Raw genomic sequence first — 18,365 nt, 5'->3', positions numbered from 1 at the left:
GCTTCTCTTTACTGCTAGCGCATATAATCCCCGATACTCTTGTTTTGGGACCGTCCGAAACACACAAAAATCTCGCTGCCGAAATTTTCCTGCCTAAAAACCTGGTTATTGGCTATTATAATGAAATTACTTGCTTTTTATTTCCGAATGGTCATATACGTACATAGTTGGCATACCATTTTATCCCATGCCAGGTTATAGTTTTCCCGAATCGTTCTAGAATTTATTGCTTGTAATCGCTAGCTCATAATTTGTCGCCGTAATCAAGGTGAGTTAGCTTAGTTAACGACATGTTTGTGATGCTGCTTACGGGTAACAGAAGTGGTTGTTCGGCATCTGCGTCAGCAACCTGCGCAGTTTATTGAATGTTTAAGCTCAAAACCCAACCTTAGAGCTAGAACAATACAAAAAAGCGGCAGGAAGCACAAAAGTGCCCGTCAGGTCGCTGGGATATTTCCTCGGCCAGCCACCTTGTGTCCGAAAACAAACCGGAATGTTTTTGCTTGATTTCCCAGTTGTGTCTTAATACGGGCTACGATTAATAATCACCTCGAGATTTTCGATCGAATTCAACTAAGTGATTTAGAAAGATCTAAGCATGACTAGCAAAAGATGGCAAACTAAAGAAAAAGAGAGAATTGACAAGCGAACAAGACGGTAAACGACGTGCGATAAATCGAAATTGCGCTCAACCTGCTAATGAGGCTTGCCCTCATTACACCCGTCATTAGCCACACGAAAGCAAATGCGCCGAAGTCATTTGCGCAGGTAATCACAGGAGCAGCAAAATCTACCTCGCTTCCTGTTGAATAATAGGGCTGCAAAAACGCTTTCGCATTACCATTCCTTTGCCGGCGTCCTTTTTGACTTATTCCGCGGCTCCGACTCTCCGTTTGTAGGAGGAAAATGAGCGTTTGCAGTCTCGCTTTAATGAGCTGTGCAGGAGGGAGTGGGAAAAAACGCAAGCGAAGGAAATGCTCGGGCGAACTTCAAGTCATCCGTACAAGATCATTTATACGAACGTACAAGACCCATTTGCGCCGGTTTCTTCTCTTTTTTAATGGAAAACTATTTGTCACGGCCTTACCTGTTCTTCCTTCTCCGTTATGTGTGGTTCTCGAACAAGGCTTGTGTCCGGCTTTTCGGATAGTGGCGCTACATCTGGGAAAGAAGCTGCTAACCAGTTGAATTTTGACTAGACCTTTTGTTGCACTGCGAGAAGTTATGGATATTATTCACAATGCGCAATCCTTGAAGGTTAGTGCACGTGGAATCATACTAAACGCAGAATCTACACATGAGAAAGGCAGCTTTAGTAGCGGCACTTGTTAAAATCCAATTCTTGGTCCTTTCCAGGAGCTCTTTTTCTGCAGCTAGAGAAGGTGAATTCTCTTAACGGCAGATTCACACGACGAGCGAGTTCGTGGAAGAATCTATGACGTCGTGGTGCTTAAGTTAACGATCTTCGTGTATTTCCTAGCCAGATGAGAAGAGCAGACGAGAGAGCGAAATGAGCTGGACAGCTTTAGACAGCCTGGCATAAAGAAAGGCATCCGTCATTCTCCCAGCAGCACAGCTAATCAGTCCAGTATTTAAAATGTACTGACACAGGCTGGTCCTATCAAGAACCACAGTAAAACAATCCATTTCCAATATTGGGCCAATTATATGTATCGCTTCGGTCGTTGTACATGCGGCTAGGCTAGTCTTAAAAACACTTAAAAGTCCTTCTTCGTGTTTGTGAAAGTCTGCTGTCATGAGCTTGCCGCCTGAGAAAAAAAGAAAAGGAACGGAAACAACTGGGCCAGTAATACGCTATTTTCCAGTGCAATAGCATTAGAAGTGTAATGGAGGCGAAAACTGTCCGGCGTCGGCGTCTGCATGAATCCTCCGCCAGCCATCCGTGGCAGGTAGTATTTAGGGGAATTTTCCTTTCTCTACCTGCCACCTGCCATTGTTAACAGGAGGCAGGTGAAGGGGGGCAAATCCCGTACTAAGAATAACTCAGCAAGCGATGATCAAAATGAATTAAGAATAGACTCATAATTGGAATAGAATCTAAATTTGGAAGAGTCAGAATGAGAATAGAATGACAATTTGAATACACTGACGAGTGAAAGTCAACCGAATCAGAATCAGAACAGAGTGGTGAATGAAAGAAAAATGCTATCGAATGTCCTCGTCATCAATACAATTGAGCGCCCGTAATTTTACTTTCTTATCCTTCATATCAGTTTTTCCGTTGCCGCAAACTCTGCTGAAAAACCGCCTTGCTCGGCCGTAAACTAGTCTGCGTTGCATATTAGAAAACGCAGAAGTGTGCACAGGCATGAATGAAAGCTGAAAGGACACCACAGATATGAAGCTCTTCGTTGTTTGTGTGCCCTATCACGATGTCTCGAAAGTATCAGCCCGTTCGAAAGTGAATAGAACACGAGGCTGATTATTCAGCTGAGCTAACGCGCGCCAGAATTGAAACGCGGATCAAGTATATTGATTCCCTACTGAAACGATGGAACAAACAAACATGTGCACATGATGCATGGAAGGCGCCACAAATCCATGTGAGAGTGAACATGATTTCAGAGCCATGATTCGTTACTTCAAACACCGCTTGCGGCTAGTCAGTGACTATTAATTCCCTCGTGCAAATTCACTTAGCGATATAAGGTGCGTACAGGTCTCTGTGGTGTGTATATTAGCTTTGAGCGACCTATTTCTATCCACCTTTTTTTCTTCTTTAGCTGTTTATAACACTTCAGAAGTTAATGACGCTGGCCCTCAGGAGAGAGGGTCAAATTAATCGCTGATGTCACGCAGTCGCTAGAGCAAGAAATATCGTCCCAATAAAACGAACGTCGTACAATCTGGTAACGCCATCCAGCGGAAACCGTCGAGAGAAGCCCAAACAAATTGCGCAATAGCTGCACGGCCATTACTCAACCGCTTTTAACAGCTGTACTGAGGCCTATATAACGGCTCGTGTTGACGAGATACGGGAACGTTCAGACCGAAGCGCCGAGGTATATAGCGCAACACGGAGCGCAATTGGTAGCAGAAGCGATTGTCGAAGGTTATGTGCGGCGAGCTATCTTTAGTACGTGACAAGAAGCCAGCGAACGAAACATGCTTCACGTTACTCCGTTTTACTTCTACGCTGTCAGCTATCACCCCCCCCCCCCCCCCCCCCCCTTTCACATCCTCTGTCCTTCAACTTGCTTCTGTACCTTACCACAAGGCAGCGCTCTTTTCCTTATATCTTCCTTTACAAGTGCTCGGCCGTTAGCTGCGTGTGTGTGTGTTCTCGGTCAACAAGAGAGGAGGGGGCACTCTCACGCTAGACGTAACGGCAAAGTAATTGAGCGCCGTTTCTGTAACGAAGCATGCGCTAAGCACGGCCCTGTCATGTGCACAGCGGCGAGACAGCGACAACAAGGCCGGCGCGGAGAAGAAGCAGAAAGAGCGAGATGAAAGAGAAAAGAAGAAGAAGAAGAAAAAACTCAAAATGGCTAATGTCCGGGATGGTAGTTCAGGCCAGCAGCGTTAAATACGGCCCCGGACCAGAAAACCAAACAATGGCCCGTGCGTGCCCAGCGTATCGAGAATCACCCTGACGTGTCCGGACTGGACAACGCTACGCCGCCGCGCCAGCGGTCTCTTAATATTTTCTTTGTCCTTTTTTTTTTCTTCTACTCCGTCTCTCTTGCGCCTCCTGCCCCGGAGCGTGGTGGCGGCCTTCGAGACTTGGAGCCATTGTAGCTTTTCCTTAGCAAGTGAGCCTCTGTGCTGTTGGTTAGCAAAATGGCACGACTGATGCCCAACACTGCCACGATGGTGCGGATAAAAACTTTTCTTCTTTTTTCTTACTTTCTTCTTCTCGCTTTCTGGGAATAGGACATTCTCTTCTGCGTAGATGTTAAGCCGTCTTCGTGGAAAAATCCCTCAACCAAAAGAAACAAATGCTTAGCACGTGGCTCATTAGTATGCAATTTGCACTGCTGTGCGGCTGACTGCGTCAACAAGGGTCATTGCTGTGCAACTGGAAACATTGCAATCGCTACGAGGCATCATGCACGCTTTTTATATTGTTTTCATGTCCCCCCCCCCCCCTTGTTTGTGTTGTCCTCCGGGTTGTGCAGAGCTAGCTGGGGCCGCGGCTCTTCTGTGGGCTTCCAGGCGAGCGTGCAGGAGTATCGTCAAGCAAATGCTGTGTTCATGCTCTGTGTTTTAACGACCACGCTGTGAAATAGTTGAGAAACGCAGTTTTGCCTCCCGAGTCAGCGACACTGAGGCGTCGCTTCTGGCTGCATGTGTCTCGGGTAAAACAGGCGGGACCGGATGCAGCGTGTGCGTTTTTTCCGCTGTATAGCCTTTCATTCTTTTATGATGGAAATAGACGGCAAATCCACTTAACCGTGAGCTCCGGACGAGAAGGAGAGGTGGGCCGGAAGATATTTAGCGAAAAGGACACAGCATGAGCGGAGGGAAAAGGCAGAATATATTATCGACCGGGTTAGGTCGGTATGGGTTTAAGTCGCGCTAGCTAACGATGCAAAATGCTCCGCCTTCAATGTCTCGCTTGCTTGCTGCTGTACACTTTTAGTTCTCGGAGTGTAACTTCCACTGCTACTCGTTTTTCATGTGATAAACTATTCGCCCATTCTCTTCCTGTTACTAGTGCGTAATACATCTATCCTCCCCTTATTACTTTTTTTGCACCGACTATGCTTCATCAGCAATGGTAGCCTTACATGCGCCCAGCCATCTTCACATGTAGAGTACCAGCACAGGATGCCTTTTTCCCTCTTCATCTGCATAGGCAGCTAATGTTGCCAGCTGCCGTACAAAGCTTATCCTGATATTGCGCCTTTCTTAACTCGAGACCACACCATTAATCTCGCTGTCTTCCTCGGCGGGAAAAAAATTGCTGGGTAATGCTGAACAATGCCCCTCTAGTATAATGGCCTTGTTCGCTTTTCCTAGTGTTCCTCGTTGTTTAACCCCTCAGCTTACATTATGCATTCGTCCTGCTCTCTGCGGTACCGCAAGATTGGCAAAAAAATCAATGTTTATCCAGCGTTCATCAGTTATAAATATTTATTGCGCAGCTGTTTGCGTCCGCATCTGCGCCATTATATTACCTTTAAATGCATGAATAAAAAGAAACTACTTTTTCGAGCGCTTATAGACTTTACCTTTTCCTTACACTTTAACCCAGACGAGAATAGTAAGGGGAGGTTGTTCAACATGGCAATTTGTTCGCTCGAAGAGAAGCAATGTATCCTTACTGAACAAGGCGACAAAAAGGAGAAAAGCCAAACTATCGCGCGAAGACAAAGCATTATGTGCGTACAATACTGGCATTAGCAATCTTTCACTTGCGCGAAGGTAAAAATGCATCTTGACGCTGCGGTACACCCAATGAAAATGTGAATCCGAAACTATAGAGCAATGCCAAGAACTTAACTTTGGACTTCACTCTTTCAATGCACGTCACTTCCGCTTGCAGTGAAGCCGCTGGATGTGACGATCCAACCTCCCGAGCGGCCCCTGTCGGCCAACAAAGAGGTGGAGCTGGTGTGCTCGTCGAGCGGCTCGCGGCCGCCTGCGACGCTCACGTGGTGGAAAGGTGGACAGCAGATCCGGCCCGCGCGGGACTCCGAGGACGCCTCGGGTGCGGCGGCCGGCGGAGGCCTGAGTGCCAGCACCTCAGTGCTGCTCTTCACTCCGACCGTGGACGACAACAACCGCATCCTGTCCTGCCGTGCCGAGAACAAGGCCATACCCGGCAGCGCGCTCGAGGAAGGCTGGAAGCTGGAAGTCTACTGTAAGCCCACTTGTCTTTGGCTAGTCTCTCGCGAAATGTCGTGACATAATTCTAACGCTTAGAATAGGGAAGTCCTCGTCCTTGTTCGACAGGGAGGACAAATATTGCAGCGTCGTATACTCGCAATTGTTTTCGCAAGGTTCCCATATTCTTTGTCACCACTCTTCGACTTTCTTCCGAGTTCATTTTGAACATAACTTCGTTGTGGGCCATGTCCAGCATTCTTGGATAAAAACATTCAATACTGGAATATTGTGAGGTACTGTTATGGAAATATTGAAGGTAATGGCCCATTCTTCCGGCGCATAGCAAAAGTTTCCTTTTAAAGTTTATCCATCTCTCGCGTAGAGCAGTTAAGACGTTTATAGAAAATCAACAAGGAACAGTTTCGACGATAACAAAAACATTAACAGCGAAAAAATGCTAGCCTGCCGACGGGAGGCCTGAGGATGTGTTGAATGTTAAAGGGAAATCTTACAGTATGTGAAATAATTGCGTTCATAAACTCTTTCCCGTTGAAAAATGCTTTTGTTCAGAATCACTGGGTATGCGGGCGCGGTAAATATGTGCCAAAACCAGAGATATGCAAATGCAAAAGCATTCAAGAAACTAATATAGCACGACGCTTTGCAACTCGGCCCTCGCATCGAAGAGCGGGCACTAATCCAAATTTTGAACACATTTCGAATCAATCTAGAATAATTTGCAACTATTTCCGATCGATAACTAACGATTCATGAATGCAGCTTAAAGAAGCAAGCCATAGGCCTCCGTTGTACTATGGCGGGAATGAAAAGAAATAAAAACTTACGGACAGCTTAAAAATAAAGCGACTACCATATACGGGCTCCCTGCTGTGTTTAATCCAGCCTGTGATTAAAATAATTATTCTCTATACCGCTCTCTGTCTCCAACTCATCTTTCTCCGTCTCCTTAGCACGTTATTCATAAATGTCATGAGTTCTTTTGTACGTCCGTATCGTAAAATTCTATAACTTCAATTTATTTTCGATAAATGGATTCATGAACAGACACTTGTGAGAGTAGTATGACAAAGGTCATATTTTTTTTCCCCCGTTCTTAAAGATTATTTTTCCTTCAAGCTTGCTTCCTCAGTGACAGCTATCAATCATCTTTGGGCGGAACGAGACAAGGGGACAAAACAATTTAACAAGCGTAACGCGGAGAGGTCAGAGCAAAGTACACGCTTCTCTACCCCTTACACCTAGAAGCTGGAAGTACACGCAAATAAAGATGACCGAGGATGATGGAAGAGCGCTGACAGGCTATGTAAATGGAGCCCTGTTTACATTATCTACACGCGTACGTCCAGGGCCAGTGTATGCCTCCATGTATCTCCATATATACAAAGTCTCATGTACATGCATGCATAAAGACATGTTTCTATGGATTCTTTTTCTTTATTGTCACAGCTTATTTTCAGCATCAAGAATAAGTAGTGCGCTACTGTTTGAGTCGCACAATTGTGCTGGCCTTGGCGGAAAAAGCAAACACTACTTTCGGCCCCAAATTTGTTTTTTTGTTTTTATGCCATGCATGCGGGAATGATTTAAGTTATGCGCGTTCCATGTCTGCGAAGCATTTGTCGTTCCTGTGGCTTGTCTGCGTTGAACCTAAAAGAAAAAAAGTAAAAGAAGGAAAGGAAGGAAAAGTAGAGTCATGAGAATACAAGCAGACTGCTGCAGCTGGTACATTGCACTCAGCTCACGTTCCTTCTCGCCGGAACTGGGCAAGAAAGTTCTGCTTCCGGCTTCGGCCCCATCGCGTCAGGAGATGGCTGCCTCTAGCTTTCTCCTTACATCGGTTTTTCAGGCTGGAAGTACGCTTCGAGCATTCGTCATTGTTTTGGGCTGATATAAAAGAAAGTAACCGCCGCTGGGGTGCCTGTAAGCAATGGGCAGATGGAAAAAGAAAAAGGTGCAAACCCAGCATCAGCGTTTTGCCTCGCTGACGCGTCAGAGGAGTAGGGAAGGCATGAGGATTGAGAGGGGAGGGGGGGGGGGGTCATTATTTGTTATTTATTTATTTTTTTTGAGACTGCGGATTTAAATGAGTGCAGTGTCTCTTAAAAGAGACGTCACCTGATGAACAGGGGCGGCCTAAAAAAGTGCTACTGGAGGCCACAGCACCTTCTTGCTAAATAGTCGAGATATCAGCCTCTTGCAGAACTCTATTAATACTCTGTGAAGACTACCACGAACGATTTAATAACCGTCTGTTCTGGTTAATAATGTGTAAGCGACAGTAGGTATTCAATAGAAATTTATTGTCGTTCCGCGGCTGCGAGCACTGTTCTAGAGTGTCAAACACGCAGCACTCAGCCTTGCAGGAATACCACTTGACGCCAGCGCGCTGGTTGGGGAGGGTCAGGATTGGCGAGCAAGCGCAATGTGAGCTAAAAAAAATAAAAAGAAAGAAGTGCTAGGCTTCGAGCTGATTCTTCTTGCTTGTCAGTTTGCCATCTGTATAGATATTATATTTTCCTGTTTAATACTTTATTTTTTGTAGCGGGGTTGTGCACTCAGCTGAACGTCAACATGAGACTGTTTACTGAAAAACACCTTCGTCTAAGTGACCCGGTGCTACTCGTTTCCAGTCGCTGTTTAAGAGGCGCATCGCTTATAAACAATAACAAAATAATTTGAACGGGATTAAGACTTCGCAAAGTGCCTTCTGGGCGTTTATAAGCTAGTGAATTCATACCAGAACATAAGCGGATTCCCTGCATGAGCCATGCTCTGGCTCCTTTGGTGAGCGCTGAAAACGTCTCCCTGCAAAAACGCCCCGAGGATTAGCGTAAAGCTAATCCAAGATATCATAGAGTAAACCAGCTCTCTTCGTGCCTTAGTACAAAGGCTTATTTTGATACAGATGTGGGTAAACTTTTTCGACCCGCATTGTGTGTTCTGCGCTTGAAATTACTTCTTTTCTGATCTAATGCACACAGGCTACGAATTTCGTCTAGTTAATCTTATTTAAAGGGCTACTGAAGCGGTTTTAGAATTCGATGAGTTTAAAGTTGCCGAATGTGCAAAACGTGCACGTAAAGCCTGCGAAATCGTTTTGCTCTAGCATTTAAAATGGTGGCGTAATCGCCGAATAAAGTCGTCGTCGGCGTTCAGGCTTCTCTGAAGTGCACAGCCACGGGCAGAGGCACCGATAATGACGTCACGTATGACGGCCCTACGTGTCCAGCGAAGAAACGGTTATTCCATAGAAGAAAACCGACGCCATCGAAAGTGAAGTTCACCATGCATTGTTTGGCGCCATCTGACGACACACAGCAGCATGCAGGCGTAAGCAGCGGACATCTGAAATGTCGGCAACAATGGCGTCACTGTCAAGTTTCCTCGCACTCCTCAAGCGTAGTGAGGAGAAGCCTAAACATCGTCGCGGTTTTAATCGATGATTATGACATCATTTTAAATGCTAGTGCAAAAATACCTTTCATGCTTTATCTAGAAGCTTGATAGATTCGACTTCTTGAATAGCCTCGAATTCTCAAAAAACCGTTTCAGCTTCCCTTTAAGCCAGCCGCCTGCCTCCACTAAATGCAGATCCTCAGTGCTGCTTTCACGCCCCATTATTGACTGTAAGCTTCAGAATATTTTAATGATTTGCTCGACGTTCCTATTGTATTTCACACATTTTGTGTTCTCGCATGCTATTGAGTTAAGCCACATTTTATAACTTTACTGGCTAAAATTATTCAGCTAAGAAAGCTTCACTTCCGCGCTCGTCATATTCGACTGCTCGAATATCTCTTCAATTCATAGCGGTTGAAAACCACAGATAGCAACAGCGTCATTAATTATTCTGTTGGGGAAGCGAGCATTTATATGCAAAAATTCTAATCTTTAACGACACCGTGCGGCTTTTGTCTTGGTTTGTGTTTCCTTTAAACACTCCTCTTCATTTATACCACGAATTAGAAAGACCGAACAGCTGGCAACTCTGCATTAGCAAAAGTTAAAAGACAAAAAAAATGCATTTCGGCGATGATCAAAAATGAAAGTTTCGGTTCAGTCCTGAAATTCTAAAAACTCTTCACGCGAATAAGAGCTGGCCAAATTTTCGAAACATCCGCACCCAACTACGGCTTCCAATTTTATCGAATTAGCCTTCTAACACTTGTTTCTATCCTACAGCTTCTCGACTAAGCAAAACGAAAAGGCTTCAGCCAATCAATAAGGCGTCGTTCAAAGAACTGCGCTAAGGTGGTCACGCTTGTTTCGAAAATGAAATTAGTTTTTCTCGCAAATTGATTGTGCTCCGAGTACTGGAAACAAAAGAACTACTACGCCTTTAATTTTATTAAAGTTTGTATTTCCTGGCGCATTCGCCGCAGCAGGCAGAGTATTACATCGATTGCATTAGAAAGTCATTGCATCGCCAAAATGAAAGAAACAAGAATATACACTGGAGACGCGAACGCAGAGCTGCTCAGGGTTTTTGAAGTGTACGAGCTTATAAGGGTCGAATGTGCGAAACTTGCAGGTAAGGGATGGGAATCCTATGGGGCTAGCCATTGAAATGGTGACACAATCGCTGACAAAAATCACGACGGCCTTCGAGCTTCTCCTCAGCGCACAAAGCCAAGTGGGGGCGCATGATGACGTCATCGAAGGTATCGGTACATTTCCAACGCATAAACACCTGCTTTGAAGGAAAAAAATCCAACGCCAGCGAAGGCAAAGCCCGTTGTTTTGCAGCATCCAACGAGGCACGGCGGAGTGCGGCTAACGGCAGCGGTAATTTCAAATCATACATTCCATGACGGCGCACTAAGCTTCCCCGCACTCCTTTCCTGCTTTGAGAAGAAGCGCAAAATTCAATCGCAGATTACGTCACTATTTTAAATGCTAGTGCAAAAAAACTTGGCATGCTTTACATACAGCCTATATAGATTTGAATCCTTGAATGTCGCGAAATTCTCAAAAAGTGGTGTAGTTGCCCTTTAACAGAAGTGGGGCTTTTCTGAACCAAAATAAAACTACAAAAAGAGGAATTTCTTTGGAGGAGAAATTCGAGAGGCCCGTGGGCTGTGCGATGTCAGTGCACGTTAAAGAACCCCAGGTGGTCGAAATTTCCGGAGCCCTCCACTGCGGCGTCTCTCATGGCCTTAGTCGCTTTGGGACGTTAAACCCCATAAACCAAATCAAATCAAACTCATCTATATAACAACGCCGACTGTAGGTCGGCGACATGTTCTCCTAAAGAATAAATAAGCAGATGTGAAGGAGCGCCTTACAGAGTTTAGACTTCCTTTCAAGGTGTAAGTCGAGCAAGCACTTCCAGTAATATTCCTGAAAATCTAATACTGCGCTAAATTAGCTAGCTGCAGTTATCAGGCGCCCAGCGCGCCAACGCGCCAAGCGATCGGGTCTCCTTTAGAAAGACGGGGCTGCATTGAAAAATATATAACGTAACACTGCACGCACCGGCTTTCGGTGTCCGTAATTCATACTTCATGCTCTTCACACCAGAAAAAGAAGCGTGTTCCTCACGCCCATCGGTTCTTGTTAGTCATCGCGGCCTCTTATTTTTCAATGGGCTTCTCTCTGAGCCCGTTCATCATGAGCGCCACGTGGTGCTGTCTATCTTTGCCCCGTTGGTCGATCTCGGACGCGGCGCTTCCGGGAATGAGTTGTGAGATGGCGACTCGGCGCATGAGTCGGCCAACGTCATCTATTTTCCAGAAGGCGCGTCGTTTTTGTGGCTTCCCGGGGAGAGCCTCGTGTAATATTGCATTGTTTTATCGCGAGATTTTTCGCGGCGCGTGTTTTTAGAATAAGCAATTCATGAACCACTCCGAGCCGGCGGCCATCACACGTTTCCTGCCCTCATAAATAATGCGCGGCGCAGTATTCTATAAATATAACTAGCGAGCCGAAAAAGGTTTGAGAATTTGCTCACAGAAAATTGCGCGCTCACGTTATGAACATTCATTTCAAAGTTGTGATGTTTCTTTAGGCAAAAGATGATACTCTGCACGTATCGTGAACGTCTAGGTACTGGCGAAATAAGCTCTTTTTGCTGAAAGCAGCAGGATTAGTATATCTGGAAGACTATTGCTCATTGCCTACCTTATAAGGTAGGTAGAGAGAAATAGTTTTCCAGACACACTAATGGTCGACCGGCAAGAAGTTGCTGCTGAACCTACACCTCATCCCTCCTAATTCCCCAACGGTGGCTGAGAGCCAATCCACCGCCGTAATAAAGGTTTTATCCGTTCGTTCATTCTTTACATACCTCATTTTACCTCTACATAAGTAGGCTCCTGCTACGTGGATTCAGCAATTCTAAAGAGGTTTTAATGTGAGGATGTATACCTTTCGTTCACTGAGTGTGCCTTGCGATATCCTAATGGTGCCATCTACTATGACGTGTTTTCTTTTTTTTCTTTTTTTTTTGTAACCAGCTTAGCGTTCAATCTCTATTTGGACACAAATTGCACTTGTATAAGTCAGCACCGCCAATAGCGTTCGTCTTGTTGGAATTCTCACGCAAACAAACAAGAAATGGGCTTGGGAACTTTCATAATGCAACACTCAAGATTTCTTTTTCCAGAGGCCCCCAAAACTACCGCTTTTAAATAAACTATTGATTATTTCAGTTTTGATCACTACGTAGTGGTACGTATGATGTGGTTTCAAAAGAACATAGCCCGAAACTTTCGCCGCTGTCATTGGACGTCCTGTTTTTTATTTACTTGAGACTTGCTTAGGTTTCAGCACGCCCATTTTATTCATCGCCAAATGCATGTTCTTGCACTTTAGGAAACTTCACGAAAATTTATACTAAATGATGCTTTTCGCTGCAATATCTTGTAGGCCAATTTCCTCAAAAATCCAAAGGTGTCACGCACCAGCCATGACACCTTGTGTGAGTGGTATTCGAAAATGACATCCTGTAAATGAATACCAGCAGAAATTTTACGAGAACCCCGAAGAAAGCTGATGACAGTGGGTTTATGACGTCGTGAGAAGGGTTTTTGTTTCAGATGCTGCCTGCAGTTTTCTTCTGCACACGTTACCTATTTTCTTTAAGTGTCCTTAATACGGAATGAGCTCTGCTGACGGCCCTTGAGGTCAACAATATATTTGCGGTTGGTGGAGTAATCTTGAACTGCCTCGTCCCGTGTATGCAGACACGCCGATGGTAACCCTTCAGCTGGGCGGCAAGCTAAAGGACTCCGAGATCCAGGAAGGGCGGGACGTGTACCTTGACTGCAAGATCGTGGCCAACCCGTACACCACGGACGTGGGCTGGTTGTTCGAAGGGCGCGAGCTGCCCTCCAACGCCTCGGCCGGCGTCATTGTGAGCACACAGAGCCTGGTGCTCCAGCGAGTGCAAAGGGCCCAGCGCGGCAGGTACGCCTGCGCCGCCACCAACAAGGAAGGCCGTGGTGTGAGCAACGACCTCTACCTGCGCGTGAAGTGTAAGTGCAGTGCATTCCTCGGTGAACTTTCCAGGTCGAGCCACGAATTGTTCCAGCCAGGCAACAGTAGCGATAGCTTCGGAGCACGGAAGCTCGTGCTCTGTTTTGCAGTAACATGAAGGTCACATAACACTTTTCAAGAAAGGAGTGCAGTGAGTGAGTGAGTGAGTGAGTGAGTGAGTGAGTGAGTGAGTGAGTGAGTGAGTGAGTGAGTGAGTGAGTGAGTGAGTGAGTGAGTGAGTGAGTGAGTGAGTGAGTGAGTGAGTGAGTGAGTGAGTGAGTGAGTGAGTGAGCGAGCGAGCGAGTGAGTGAGTGAGTGAGTGAGTGAGTGAGTGAGTGAGTGAGATAGTCGGTGAGTGAGTGAGTGAGTGACATAGTGGGTGGGTGGGTGGGTGGGTGGGTGGGTGAGTGAGTGAGTGAGTGAGTGAGTGAGAGAGATAGTGAGTGAGTGGGTGAGTGAGTGACATAGTGGGTGGGTGGGTGAGTGAGTGAGTGAGTGAGAGAGATAGTGGGTGAGTGGGTGAGTGAGTGACATAGTGGGTGGGTGGGTGGGTGAGTGAGTGAGAGAGATAGTGGGTGAGTGGGTGAGTGAGTGAGTGAGTGAGAGAGTGAGTGAGTGATTGACATAGTGGGTGGGTGAGTGAGTGAGTGAGTGAGTGAGTGGGTGGGTGGGTGGGTGGGTGAGTGAGTGAGTGAGTGAGTGAGAGAGATAGTGGGTGAGTGAGTGAGTGAGTGAGAGAGATAGTGGGTGAGTGGATGAGTGAGTGAGTGAGTGACATAGTGGGTGGGTGGGTGGGTGAGTGAGTGAGTGAGTGAGAGAGATAGTGGGTGAGTGAGTGAGTGACATAGTGGGTGGGTGGGTGGGTGGGTGGGTGGGTGGGTGGGTGAGTGAGTGAGAGAGATAGTGGGTGAGTGGGTGAGTGAGTGACATAGTGGGTGGGTGGGTGAGTGAGTGAGTGAGTGAGTGAGAGAGATAGTGGGTGAGTGTGTGAGTGAGTGACATAGTGGGTGGGTGGGTGGGTGGGTGAGTGAGTGAGTGAGTGAGTGAGAGAGATAGTGGGTGAGTGAGTGAGTGACATAGTGGGTGGGTGGGTGGGTGGGTGGGTGGGTGGGTGAGAGTGAGTGAGTGAGTGAGGGAGGGAGGGAGGGAGGGAGGGAGGGAGGAAGGGAGGGAGGGAGCGAGGGGGCGAGCGAGCGAGCGTATTAGTGATTGGCAAGTGAGGGAGTGGACCAGTTAGTGGTTGAGCAAGTCAGTGATTGAATAGGTGAGTGAGTGAGCGACGGAGTCAGTGAGTAAAGCGAGTACTTGAGTTAGTGGTTGAGCGAGTCAGTGAGTGTGTGAATGAGTCAGTGAGTGGTTGGGCGAGTTAGTGAGTGGTTTAGTGAGTGAATCAGTAAGAAAGTCAGGGAGTGACTCAGTGAGTAACTGAGTGCTTGAGTCAGGAAGAAACTCAGTAAGTCATCGTACGAGTCAGTCAGTCACTCAGTAAATGGTTGAGTGAGTGGTTGAGGGAGTTAGTGACGCAGTCAGTTAGTGAAGGGTTAAGCAAGTGAGTGTCTCAGCGAGTTAGTCGCTGAGTCAGCGAGTGAGTCAGTAAGTGCGTCAGTACCTGTCGAGTGCGGATGAGAGAGTGAGTTAATGAGTGGCTAATGAATGACTGAGCAAGTTATTGAGTCAGTGGTGAGTGTTTTGGCGAGTTAGTGAGCGAGTCAGTGAGTGACTGATTCAGTGAACGAGTCATTAAGTAAGAGAGAAAGTTAGTAAACGTTGAGTGAATGACTGAGTCGATGAGTAAGTGAGGGAGTGATTAAGTGAGTTAGTGATTGAGTGGTTAAGCGAGTCATTGAGCTAATCAGTGGGTGAGTTAGTGAGTCGACGTCAATCTGCGAGTAGTTGAGCGAGTTAGTGAAAGAGTTAGCCAACCACAGTGAGGGGGTGATTGAGTTGGTTAATTATTCAGTCAGTGTATGGTTGAGTGAGTGAGCCAGTGAGCAAGCCAGTGAGTGTCGTGTGAGGGTCAATTAATGAGAGTGAGTGAGCTAGTGCTTTAGTGTATGAATGAATGAGTAAGCGAGTCCGTAAGCGAGTGAATGAATCAATGAGTGATTGATTCACTTAGTTACTGAGTCGTTCATTCAGTGAGTACACCTTGTTCGGCGACTTCATCCAGCGCAGGTTGGCTGCGTACGTTTTTCTCACTGTTTTTGTCATAGGGCGATTATAATGTGAAACTTCGCCGTGAGTAATGTCATCTTGCGCTTCCAAGTAGAGCGCATGATGTTGTTTTTAAGGACCGTAATCAGCGCTGCAACCGCTCAAGCTTCATTTGCTCAAGTCTGATGAAAGGCACGTCAGATACCAAAATATGTTCTTTTAATATTTTTTTCGCTAGTTTTCACATCAAACAATATCACTCCAGTTGCAGGCCTTCACTAGCATACAGTTCTTTTTTTTTGTCGGGTAATATATAAAACCCTGAAACCTCTTCTGCTCGAGTAATCATATATAATATTCCAGGTATAAATATTCAATATGCCTGGTTTCAAATTTTCACCTTGCAGTATTTCACTCCACGTTAACCACTTACGGGCGACGTCATAAATGTGAGCGCCAGCTATTTCGTCACCACTGACGTTCACACACTCCATCTCAGAGGTAAAAATGACTTTGCTATTAAGAAGTCGAGAAAATAAGAAAGCAGCTTCAGTTTCTCAATTAACCGCGCTCGTAATCACCATTCTTTTTATCACCAGCCGCATCGCTCTCGGTGCAGAGAGCAGAATCGCAATTACCATCAGAGCATTTAAGCCCAAGACCCCCCCTCCCTCGCACCGGCGCTTAAGCACCAGACGCAATACTCGCAAAAGCAGCTCACCAGCTGGACTATATATGCGCCGACAATACCGCGGCGTCAAGCGGTGTGTCAACAGCTCCTTTTCTTATTCGCTTTTCCCGCTGTCGCTATGGTGGTTCCTCCCTCCTTCCTCATTCCCCCTCGTGACCCCCTCCAGTCATGCGCTCCCGTACGAAGGCTTTCCCTCCCCTCTTCCCCCTCTCCTCTTTTTCTCTCTGATGAAGGGGTGCAGTTTATTGAAAGCGCTCCTGGGGCTCTGAGTCTCGGGCGGCCCCGCTTTGTATGCATGCGCTGGGAGCCGCACTCCCAGAGGCGGAAGCGCTGAAAGCAGGAGCAGCAGTGCGTGAGGCTGTTAGATGCAGTCGAAGCTGCATTAAAGCCGGACTGCGCTCGCAAACAGTCAAAACAGGCCCATAACGACTACGACGGAGGCGACGACGACTCGAGCTACGTATATATCGGCGCCGGAGCCCCGGCACGAGCGCAAACCCCGGGCCACTTCCCGCGTCATTTTTCAACAGATTTGCCATTCAAATTTCCTGTCTCTGTTCTTGAGAGTAATGCGAGCTACCCGCTTCTTTTCTATCCTTCTTTCTTTTTTCTCTCTCTGTCTTCTCTCTCTCTTCCTCTCATCCCCTTCTTTGCCTCTTCGGTAGGTTCTAATTTGCCGGTGCGCATGCGCCTGCGCATTGTTTTCTCTGCCTTTTCGGCTTCGCTTTTGATATCAAGAGCAGAGCCAGACTCGGAAATGCCTGCCTCAGTCCTTTCCTTTCTTACTGTTTCTTTCTTTCTTTCTCTTTTTGCGGCGCCGATGTCCCTCGCAGCACGCCATCGTCGCGCACTTCTCCCTAGCGCGCGTTTAGTGGCCGTGTTCCATAACGCAGGCGTGCCGGCGCGCTGCTGCGGGGTCCTGGTAACGGCAACGAGAGCGGCAGCGCCTCAGAGCGAACGCCCATGGACGTGTACGCGTGCGTGCGTTTTGTGCGTGGCAGTGGAAGAACTATAACTGGAACGGAGAGAGGAACAAGAAGGGCCGAGTGCCGTACGAGCGCCGCATTTTCTTTCGCTTTTTTTTCCTTCTTGGTTTTTCTCTCCGGCGGAACGAAGGTTATTGCGATTTTATGGCGCCGTAAAAGTTAACGGTTTGCGTCACACTATAGGAAGGAAAGGAAGAGTGGGAGACGCGTGGTGGAACAGGAGGAGTAAGGGAAAGGGTCGGATGCTGCGGATGGGCGAAGGAGTGTTCGACGCGGCGAGTGTCGAAGGCGGTATATAAGCAAGGAGACGGGACACAAGTGCAAAACAAACGCGAATAGCGAGAGCATATACCCGCTCATCTCAAGGATGGCGTATCGCTACGGGGAATCGGGGAAGTGAGGTAGAGAGAAAGAGGGACGGATTGTAGAAGACGGAGCTTTGCCGGGGGAAGCATGAAAAGGGAAGGCGAAGGAAAGAGAGAGAGTAAGAGAGAATGCGTAAGTGGGCGGAAAAGGCTAAGGCGGCGCAGGGACGGTTTTTGGGGAACGCGTCCCGCTCCCGGCCGCTTCAATCTTTGATAACGGCTGCGCCGAGATGCAGCGCAGGTTTCGAGCGAAGCCAGCGCTCGCTCGCTGCCAGGCCGGTTATCCGACGCGACGGTTCTTTCGTCAGCGCCATGCGAGAGCGCGTGGCGACGGTTATACGCGGCCGCCTTGAGCCTCTGTGCGCCCTGGAGGCGTCCCGCAGGGACTCAAAACAAGGAAATATGCCGTGTGCCGGTCGAGGCTCCCGAAACTCCCGAAAACTCGTGGCACCGCCGTCGCCACCACTAGCTTTTTCTGGCGAACACGCCGACACTCTGCGAGCTCGTCGGCTCTACTTTATTCGTTCATATTGAACCAACTTTTTTTTTCTACCCTTCAGTCATTTTCTGCTCTCTGTTCACGCCGTTGTAAGCAGTGCTACTCCGTCGTTCTAAGGAACGAGGGAAACTGGCCTCGATAATGTATACGTCTTCCCTTTTCTCCTCACCTACCTCTACGCACGGCTTCCCGCCTCCTTGCCTTATCCCTCTATACCTCCCGATTGTTGTTGGGCGCACAGTTTTATTTTACGGCAACTTCTGTTACAACGGTCGTCTTCGACGCCAGAGCTGGCCGGTCCCGAGTGCATTCTAACGGTTCACGTTCAGGTTCCTTTGTCCTCTTTTTAATGAAACAGGAAAAAAAGGGACTCATACCCA

General features: G+C 47.2%; 1 protein-coding gene across 6 annotated transcripts in view; it reads left to right on the top strand.

Annotated features, from left to right (window-relative positions):
- The window catches only part of LOC149339295 (protein turtle homolog B-like), a 530,441-nt gene that overhangs the window by 464,336 nt on the left and 47,740 nt on the right, over nt 1-18,365 (top strand). For all 6 annotated transcript variants that reach the window (XM_089548043.1, XM_089548040.1, XM_089548038.1 and 3 more), the window contains exons 5-6: nt 5,510-5,827; nt 12,999-13,289. In XM_089548043.1, coding sequence (XP_089404169.1) covers nt 5,510-5,827; nt 12,999-13,289 — 609 coding nt within the window. The remainder of the gene's footprint in view (nt 1-5,509; nt 5,828-12,998; nt 13,290-18,365) is intronic.

The sequence above is a fragment of the Amblyomma mixtum genome, chromosome 6 (assembly GCF_055824585.1).
Source record: "Amblyomma mixtum isolate Tamu chromosome 6, ASM5582458v1, whole genome shotgun sequence".
Lineage (NCBI taxonomy): Eukaryota > Metazoa > Arthropoda > Arachnida > Ixodida > Ixodidae > Amblyomma > Amblyomma mixtum.
This window is presented reverse-complemented; position numbering and strand designations above follow the sequence as displayed.